General features: G+C 40.3%; 1 protein-coding gene across 1 annotated transcript in view; it reads right to left on the bottom strand.

Moving 5' to 3' along the window:
• The window catches only part of MMP16 (matrix metallopeptidase 16), a 167173-nt gene extending 156747 nt beyond the window's left edge, over positions 1-10426 (bottom strand). The window contains exon 1 of the mRNA XM_005422879.3: positions 9990-10426. Within this exon, the coding sequence (XP_005422936.1) occupies positions 9990-10121 (132 nt within the window). The 5' untranslated portion in view covers positions 10122-10426. The remainder of the gene's footprint in view (positions 1-9989) is intronic.
• Between the last annotated feature and the right edge of the window lie 132 nt (positions 10427-10558).

Here is a 10558-nt window from a genome sequence, read left to right on the forward strand (position 1 = left end):
AATATAATAAAGACATTTCCAAAGCTGGCATTTCATGTACAAGTAATGAATGATAGAAGTATCAGAGCTTGGCAATTCATAAGCAACAAGAAAAACCAAACACTGGAACACTGTCCTGGGTTGGTTTGAGCTTTCTTTAATTATTGTTTCATTTTTCTAAATACGTAGAAGCAATGAGAGAAAAAAAAAAGCCTCACATGCCAAGACCAAAATAATGTAGTACAGTTAACAATATATTTCTATTACTTCTCATAACAATAATAATAATGCATTTTATTGCATGAAAGATCATTTCTTTCACTTGCAATTAAACATAAAGCACAACACAGATAGATACAATCTGTCAATTTCTCTGCAAAGACAGTGGGTCAAAGCAATTTCCTAGAAGAGCATCACACAACCAATGTCTGAGGTAAAAATGTGACAGGATCATCACCTTCAGATCCACATGCCATACAAAAAGAAAGTAATTTCCTCTGTTGTACACTTTGTAAATATCCACCAATACATTTAAATAAAGTAACTTCCTCCCCATTGTAAGGGAGGCTTGTTTTTCTGTTTTAGTATCTACGTTTCAAAGACATTGATAATTTTCTTTCTTGCCTTTCAGCTGGTAATTTTCTAAGAAATTAAGTCATCCCCTTGCCAACATCTATTTCACATCTGTAAGTGAATTTGTGATTACATCCCAGCAAAAAATGAACAGTACCAATGAAATAAAACTTCTTCTCTATAATATCATGAGAAAAAAAAACAAACACTAAAAACTAGATTTTCTGAGGTTAGCATTTCTTTTTCAATTATCTATACAGCTTTGAAAACAGTTCAACTGTTTCATAAAAGAGAAAAAACACACAACATAATCTTCATGTATTACAAACACGTCACATGTGTGGGAAAATCTGATAAAAATTGATATAGCTTTGTCTTACAGCAGTTACATTTTTCACTCTAACTGTGTCATGATACGACGAGTACTTGTGAGTTAATACAATCAGAAGCTCAAAGAAGAGGGACTATCACAGAGGGATATTTTTTCACATAATCATAGAATGGGTCAGGTTAGAAGGTACCATGGAGCCATCTGGTCCAACCTCTCTGCTCAAGCAGGGTCATTCCAGAGCACATGGCACTGGATTGCACCCAGATGGTTCTTAAATATATCCAGCGAGGGAGACTCCATACACTGTTCCAGTGTGAGTAAAGAAGTTCTTCCTCATATTCATGTGGAACTTCCTGTGTTCCAGTTTCTGCCCATTGCCTCTTGTCCTGTTGCTCAGCACCACTGAGCTCCATCCTCTTGATACCCTCCCTCCAGATACTGATAGATATTCATGGGATCCCCTCTCAGTCATCTCAAGGTTGAAAAGGCACAGATCCCTCAGCATGTCCTTGTAGGAGAGATATTCTTGTACTGAGGAGGCCAGAACTGGACACAGCTCTCCAGATGTGGCCTCACTAGGGCTGAGTAGAGCAACATGATCACCTCCCTCAACCTGCTGGCAATTCTCCACCTGGCTCCCCAGGATACCTTTTTCTTGGCCACAAGGACACACTCCTGGCTCATGGATGGTTTGTTGTCCACCAAGACTCCCAGATCCTTCTTTGCAGAGCTGTTTTCCACCCCCAGTCTGCATTGGTGCCTGGGGTTGTTCCTCTCCAGATGCAGGACCCTGCATTCACCTTTGTTGAATTTCAGATGGTTCTCAGACCCAGCCTCTCAGGGTCCTTTTTAAGGCTGCCCATTGCCTCTTGTCCTGTTGCTCAGCACCACTGAGCTCCATCCTCTTGATACCCTCCCTCCAGATACTGATAGATATTCATGGGATCCCCTCTCAGTCATCTCAAGGTTGAAAAGGCACAGATCCCTCAGCATGTCCTTGTAGGAGAGATATTCTTGTACTGAGGAGGCCAGAACTGGACACAGCTCTCCAGATGTGGCCTCACTAGGGCTGAGTAGAGCAACATGATCACCTCCCTCAACCTGCTGGCAATTCTCCACCTGGCTCCCCAGGATACCTTTTTCTTGGCCACAAGGACACACTCCTGGCTCATGGATGGTTTGTTGTCCACCAAGACTCCCAGATCCTTCTTTGCAGAGCTGTTTTCCACCCCCAGTCTGCATTGGTGCCTGGGGTTGTTCCTCTCCAGATGCAGGACCCTGCATTCACCTTTGTTGAATTTCAGATGGTTCTCAGACCCAGCCTCTCAGGGTCCTTTTTAAGGGCTGCTCTGCACTCTGGGGTATCAGCCTCTCCTCACAGCTTTGTGGTGTTGGGGAACTTGCTGAGGAGGTCTCTGCCCCTTCACCCAAGACATTGATTAATAGGTTAAACAATACTGGCCCAGTACTGAACCTTGGGGGACACCACCAGTGACAGGTCTCTAACTGAACCCTGTGCCACCAATTACAGCCCTCAGGGATCTGCTGTTCAGCCAGTTCTCAAATCACCTGTCTGTCCACTCACACAGTCCACACTTCCTGAGTTTGCCTGTGAGGATGTTGTGCAAGACAGCATTGAAAGCCTCATTGAAGTCGAGGTAGACAATATCCACTGCTCTCCCCCTCATCTGCCCAGGCAGTTGTATCATCATAGAAGGCAATAAGGTTGGTCAAGCACGATTTACCCTTAGTAAATGCATGCTGACTACTGCTGATAACATTCTTATCAACATGTGAATAGAGATGGCCTCTTTTCCAAAGCACTGAGCCAACCAGAATAGAGGCAATCCTACCAAGTGGTAGCAGCAGAGACATAAATCTACTTCCACCCTGGCCACACAGTGTAGATGCTCTTTTAAGATACAGACATAAGGAATTTTCTTCATCATTCTTTACAAAGACATCTTCTACAAATACTCCATAACCTGACAGTCTCAGTCCACACTGCTGTTTCACACAAGGGTCAATACTGATATGATCCATAATGAATGAATAAAGAGAGCAAAATATTTTCATCCACAGTCAAAAAGCAATTGTTGAATAATATGCTTTGTGCTTTTTTCAACGTGTAGTAAAAACTGCTGTTGCTCTACAGAGAGAAGCATCAAGTGGCTTTAATGTTCTTCTTATTGCTTTACCTGCACATCTCCTAGCACAGCAGTTTTAACTCTAGAATATGAAATCCCTTTCCCAATGACTGGGTGCAAGCTTCAATACTTCAGATTGGATTGCCTAATATTAAGGTCTGAAATCAACAGGACATAAGTTTCCTAGCACCTTGAAGCCTTGATCTTGAAATTAACAGGAGTTTCTAAACATGGCCAAAATACCTGAACAAGCCCCCAAGTCAATTATGTGCTGTAATACCTCAAAAGGTATGCTAGAAACATTATTGTTACAGCTGAACTCCTCAGCTGGTATAAACCAGATGTTAATAAGCAAAGAAACATTGTACTAACAGTTTTGGTTAATAAGTAAAACTACAGAAATATTTTTTACTTCATCTGTAATTTATGTCAAATTTAATTCATCGCAGAAATAAAGTGTTGCCACTTAATTGCTCTTAGTGTACAGCAAAGATGCTTACAATGAATGATGATAAGCAGGAACATGAATGAACAGTTGCCAGGCAACCAATAAATAAAGGTTCCAAATAGCATGACCTCTCTTTAAAGGATAAAGCTCTAATCATAATTATTTTTCAAATCCATTTCAGTGCCAGCTAAAATCATGTTTGCAGCACTAATCCTGGCCTTCCTCATACAGAATGAAACCAAATCTGTCATTTGACATATCACAGATAACAAATTAAACAGACTCAACCTGCTCCTTCAGATTATGGTCAACAGTGCATTTTAAGGATGGGAAAAAGGTTAGACAATAAACTGGAATCTGAAATAGAGAGCTGAGATTTAAGCAATTTAAATAGGGTAATTAAATTTTTTTTTAAAGTTATGTTGTTTCCTAAGGATCTTCAAACAGTACAACACAAAAAGCTCCATTGTTTAATATCATAAAATGATCATTCCATAAAGTACAAGAATAAGACAGACTTTAAAATAGTAAAAACAGATGCAGTCTGAAATGCTTTAAAATCTATATAATACCACATTCTATCTTTATAAACTCTTGCAACACAGTCTTGCTGAGTGCATAAGCAGAGCTGAGGTGCCTAGAGCAAGCACTGACCTTTTAGATGGATTCAAATAAAACTGACAAAGAGCAGCATAAATCTTAAACCAGTTAAAGAACACAGTATATCCATTTTGAAGAAACAATGAATGGTTATGCAGGAGTTTTACATTATGCCTTCCAAATAATGGAATGGGAAAGCTTGCGCTTGTTCAAGGTTTACTGGTAGGCCAATAAATACTGTATTTATTTTAGTAAGCTCTCATGTCAGAAAACATTAGGAATACATGTTTTTGTAGTTTTATCTTGCACTACATAAGGTGATTACATAAATCTCTTTAACCATTTTATTTCTTTTCTTTAGTAGAATTGAGATTCACTAATAGCTGTGATGCCTAAACACTAATCTGACAAAAATTTCCAACAGGAAAACAGGCTGAACTACAATAATAAACAAACATGTTTTGTACTTAAGGTATAAAATAGTATGTTAGGAGTGAAGCCATAAGAACAGGCACCATACTTCCTACCTGTCTTTGAAAAAATACAGGTAACAGAATCCATGAACTTCCCTGCGATGTCAGTAGCACAAAATAATCTCACACTTTACAGTAGTAAATGCAGTCTAACTACTAAGTTTTCTTCACATGTATTTCTTTGTATCAAATGAGAGGCAGTTCATTATATAGTATGTATTCTTCTTTGATGATAGAGAAGCATTCAGTTGCCTTCCATCAGACACATAATTTTCCAATCATTTTCCTTATCTAGATATATCTGCTCACCAGAGACCTTTATAGGAGCTTTTCTTTGTATCTGTATTTCACAAATAAGCAAATAGGAAATACATCACATTATATCTGTATTTTCCTTGACTAATATTTCGCCCACTAATCATCTTCATCACCTAATTCAGTAACTCCTCTCCGTCTTTCTAACAATTTCAGTTTGAACTCCTTGTTCTAACAAAAGTCCGGTTCATTTCATTGATATCCTATGCAAGAGTGAGATTCCGAATTTAAGTAATTGAGAATCATGCATACTGACTGTAACTTCAGACAATGCAGAAGATTCTCTAAATTCCTGTTAGGACACAGGGCATTATTGATACCAAAACCACATTAATTGCTTATCCATGGTTTTCAGCTTGCATTTTAATGAATTATAAAAGAATTGTGTTGTGCCTATAAATCTCACAATCAAGACCACTAGTTCAAAAGTGTGTAAAGGTGCTTTGGAGGATTTATTCCCCTTCCAAATGTTTATTCCTTTTCAGAAGCCAGCTGAAGAAAGAAACTGGTCTGGTTTTAAGCCTAAAAGACTAAGAGCTTATGGAATAAAAGGTCATGTCTTATCACTTAGCAGGAGCTGGAGGCTAATTGTGAAGTTTATTAACAATGAAAACAATGGGGTTCTCATAAACTTATTACCATGGAGGAAACTGATGTTATTTTACTGAAGTTTGGATTCCACTGTGTTTTGTTCCAGAACATGCAATTTTAACAACCCCACTTCTGAAAATGGGAAATGACTGCATTGTTTTAAAGATCTGCTCACAGTAAAATAAGAGTAATTTTAAGACCTCCCCTAGGGATTCAAGTCTATACATTTAGCAATAGAAGGAGAAAAACAGCATAACTGCCAGCTTGAGGAGAGAGATGATGAGGCATGCTTTCCCTGTAGTGTTTCCCACATCACAGATACAGTCAATGAAACTAGGCGTAATTCTAAAAACACTTTCCACAACTGGGCTTAGGCAGGTACTCATCTAAGTAAGAGTAAACAGCTTTATGTTCTGGAGATCAATCCTATTCTAGATGCATGCTGATCCTGTCTTCTGACCAAGATATTTTTGTTGCAATAATAATTTTTTCCAAACCAAAAAGGTAACATTTGTTTTCATTTTTTTATATTAGATATTTAATAGTTAATTAAATATAAACATACTTATTATTCAAGTACATACAAAAGCTAATGGATGACATAAATAAATGGGAGATAAATTTGCAGAACAATACAGCTCAAACAGTACAATATTGTTTTGTTTAGGAAAGCAAATATATATAGGTATACATACTAGATGCATATATAGATACTTGTGAAAGACCATCTATAGACACTCCCAGTAACACAAAAAGGAGTTATATTTGAGCCACACAAAATTTTATTACTATAGTGAGGAGCCCAGTAGGGGGAAGAGGGTAGTTTGTTGCTCTATCACTTTTTAGTAACAATTAGCCTCTATGTGTTTGATTCAGTCTTATATTTGGAATGTTCTTTTTGTAACTGCTATTCCATTCAATTCCATTCACTGATGTACATCTTCCCCTACTAGTGTACAGAAATAAGTGAAAATAGGAGCAAAACTCATCACTGATGACATAGTCTTTCATTAATGTACTTAATGAAGTTACTGTTTTGGACCAATAGTTCAGCTCTAAAAGAGGGAGCTAAGAGTGTAGTCCTTAGTTTTTGTCAGAAACAAAGTCTCACAAAAGTGATACTGATAACCAATGAACTTGAAAATTAATGCTAAGACCTTCCTTTATATATGAGTAAGTGATTCCTAAATTTCATCATGATTTCTTAACCTATCATTTATAAACATTTCTCATGGAGCTTTAGCACAAAATTCTCATCAATACAAAGTGCAAGCCTGCCCCTCTCATGTACCATACCCCATGATCTGCAACCTATTCTGCTGTGGTTATTACATGAAATACTGTATACATGAAGGCATTTCAGGATAGACAGCTGAATTCAGCTATCATTGGAAGCTTGAGGAATTCCTCCATTCAGTCCTTTGGCTAAAAGAAATTTTACCGAGAGACAACCAAATTACAAGGAACAGAAATGTTCATACAAGCTTATAAATTTCAGCATTGTGTTTTACTTTTAAAAGGAAACATTATTATTTAATGTCTTTGAGCTACAGTAGTGTCTCTTAAGAATTGACCTGGCTCACATCACTGAAACAAACAAACCAAAAAATTCAACAAGACTGAACAGATTTTACTTATCAATCAGGAAAGTGGATTAAACAAGACAGAACAAGAGTAAATAAATAATCTCCATATTTTATAATGTTCAACAGGTATTATCTGTATTTTATTTAAAGACAAGAAAGAATGAAAAGCAAATCTGTTTTCCAACCATCCTAAGCAATTTTTTCCAGTGGCATTTCATTCAACTATATGTACACTACTTCTTTCCTGAAGCCTACTTTGCATATTTATTCTTATTGTCATACAAAATCTTTGTTACATTTTCACAATTTACTCTGAAGTACAACTGCTGTATGCACTTGTGCTGACACGCAGAGTTTTACAGCACAATACATACTTGCTGTTGCCAAGTCCTTTGCCTCAGATTTCCCATGCTTTTAGCCTTTGCTGTTCCCAGCAAAAAGAAAATTGAATTTTCAGCACTATCCAAACAATGTGAACACAGCAATGGCTGTGTTCTGGGGCAAATGTGAAGTTCATTTAGGCCAGGACCACGTCACTAGCAGTAGTCAAAGGCTAGGGGGCTAGGAAAAAGTCCCATATTAGGACAACTCTCAAATAATACAGCAATCCCCTGGAACACTCTTCTGGCTCCCAGCAATGTGTGGCTCAAAGACTTAAATGTGAAAACACTGGAAGCATTGGTATATGATAACACTCTTTGTTTTCAGCAGGGCTGGAAAGAAGAGCAGAAGATACTTCAAAAAGGAGAAATATGTGCCCTCATCACACCTACATGCCACTTCATTCTATCCAACACTGTTTCTTGCTCCTGGTACTGCCTTTACCCTCAAAATGTGTTGTTTTCCATATGGAAGAGGTGGCAAAAATGAAAGTGTTTCCCTTCTTTCCTCAGAAAACCTCCTCCTGACTGGAGCTGGCCTCCAGCTCATATTCCACTTGACTAAACCAATCTTTTTCTCTTCCCACACTAGCTCCATCTGCCGCCCGTCTCTCCAGCAGAGCCAGATGCCAGCAAAGCAGACTGCTGTGGGAGGAGAAAGTTCTGTCGCTGGAATTTCATCCCTATACTCTGCAGGGGGCCAGCCTGCGAAGCATGGGGAGGATACAGAGAGCAACTTCCTCTCTTCCACGCTCCTTCCCCGGCTCATCAGTAAAGAAGGCAGCTGAGGACATGAGCAGAAGGATAAAACACCAATGTGTGCTCTTATGTATGCAGTTTTAATATTCATACAGCAGAAGTCTCACAGTTGTACTCCAGACCTGAGCATGGTACACACAGATAAACGTGTGAGAAGACATGAGTCCTGCTCCAAAGACCTTACAATCCAACAGAAGCAGAGATGCACATTTGTGATAAGGATCAAACGAGTGACTAGAGCACAGATGACAGAGAAAAAAGACTCGGATTTATAATCAGGAGAGATTTTAATGATGGAGTAAAAAGACAATACTTTCTGGAGAGATGGAAGTCAAAGAAAGAATCAATGGATGAGTGCTGTTAAGCTGAGACAATTGCAAAGGCAACTGCCTGTAGAGAAAGAGGAAAGAGTAGGATGAAAACAGACTTAGAGAAAGAAAATGTGGGTTCTTTATACACTTGAAGTGATATTGCATGAAATAGAGGGAGAAGATATACAGGTAAGAACTTTAGACAAAGAGCCTAGTAACAGAGGAGGATCTGCATGAGCAGTCTTGTCAGAGAAAGGAGCAAGAACATGTGTCACTGAGTGAGAACAAGAACTGATATAAAATAAGCAAGTGTGCATATGTGTGAGACAGGGACACAGACTTCATTTTTCTGGGAGGAAGAATCATGGGAACCCAGGAGACTAAAGAGACTATAAAACAAAAAAGGCTGGTGTATGGGCACAGCAGAAAGTTTTGAGTGGGGTTGGCAGGACAGAAGAAAGTGAAGGTACAGTGACCTAACAGAATACCACAATTATATAAGAATCTGAAAGAGCACATATAAATTACAGAGACATAGCAAGAAAAATCAGTAAGTTGAATTGACAAGGAAAAGAAGGAAATAGACACATCACATTGCAGTAGAGTAAGGGATCATAGCAGAACAAATGGAGTGACAGGATAGAGAAAAAGAAGGAAAGAACATATGCAATGATAAAAGTCAGTAAGAAACATTAGTTAAGTGAAAGCACTATGTAAAAACTCCTAATGAGAAAACTGGGTGTGTAGACAAGGGTGACTGGAAATGGATGGTCACTCTAAGTGTAAACTCTTAGGGTTTGCCCCATCTTGGTATGCCCACATTTTAATCTTCATTTTCTCTCAGAAAAAAATGCTGTTTCCTTGTCCTCCACACCCCCTAACTTCCGAGCTGTAGTTGCACCTTTATGCCATTTGTTTCACTATTTCTAGTGGTAACTATTTTTCTTACGTCTACATGGGAAAAAGCTCTTATTTTTTTCAGATACTCCACCACAAAGAAACGTGCCAAAAATCTCAAGTTTCCTTCCTCCTGTCCCCACAACGCTCTTTCATTCATTCTTCTTCGAAAAAAACCCAAACCAAACCAAACCAAAAAAAGGCTGGGAAAATTCAATAATACGGTGGTATCTTAAGTCCAAGACATTCAGCGAACCTTTCCTGAGCTGCATGTACATACTGCGCCCTAGGTTCCCTCCGTGCCCGGGTGAGGGTTTCCCGTCTCCCGCGGGCTGCGCTCCAGCGCCCGGCATCGCGCTGCCGGGATAACGGGATCTCCGGCTGAAACGCATCCATCAGGCGGGGCATCGCGGGGAGGGGAGCTAGCTACCGGCTGCTGGAAGGAAAGCCTACACAGACGTATGCCCTGGCTGCTGGAAGACATGGCTGGCTGGCTATTTGATTTGATTTGATTTGATTTGAGGGACACAAAACAAGGGAAGGGAGGAAAGGGAGAGGGGGAAGCACACACGCTCGCACACGCATCCGGCTGATCTTACCTCCACATTGAAATACTGCTCCGCTTTGCACACTGTAGCACATAAAATCCAAATGAAGGTTTGCAAGAAAAACACCCTGGATTGAGAAACGAAATCCAACCGGCTTCCAGTGCTGGATGCGAGTACGATCATAGTGAACTGTGCTTCAGCGGGTGGAAGACCTCTCTTTCTCTCTCTTTGCCTCAAACAAATGCACAAAACAAACCAGCCTCCCCCGTGTCGGTGAAGAGCCCGTAGCGCAGGTTCACCCACAGCCGGGGAGGAGGAGGAAGAGAAGGAGGAGGAGGAGCAGACACTTCACAGCACAGGCGGCGGCGCGGCAGGGTCAGCTCTCGCTCATCCTCACCACCAGCCCCGTACAGAGGGAATGTGGCGTCCGAGTACAGTCACTGCTCCTGCAGGACTCCTCTATGCCCAGCAGCAGCAGCCGCCTCCCCGTGTCCTCCCTCCGCTCCCGCCTCCTCCGCCCTCCTCCACCTCTCCTCCTTCTCTCCTGCCTCCTCCCCTTCAGCCTCCGCCTCCTCCCGGGGAAGGCGGGCCGGCCCGGCTTTGCTCCGTGTTGCTCCGCC

This window comes from Geospiza fortis, unplaced genomic scaffold (genome assembly GCF_000277835.1).
Source record: "Geospiza fortis unplaced genomic scaffold, GeoFor_1.0 scaffold7, whole genome shotgun sequence".
NCBI classification, from domain to species: Eukaryota; Metazoa; Chordata; class Aves; order Passeriformes; family Thraupidae; genus Geospiza; species Geospiza fortis.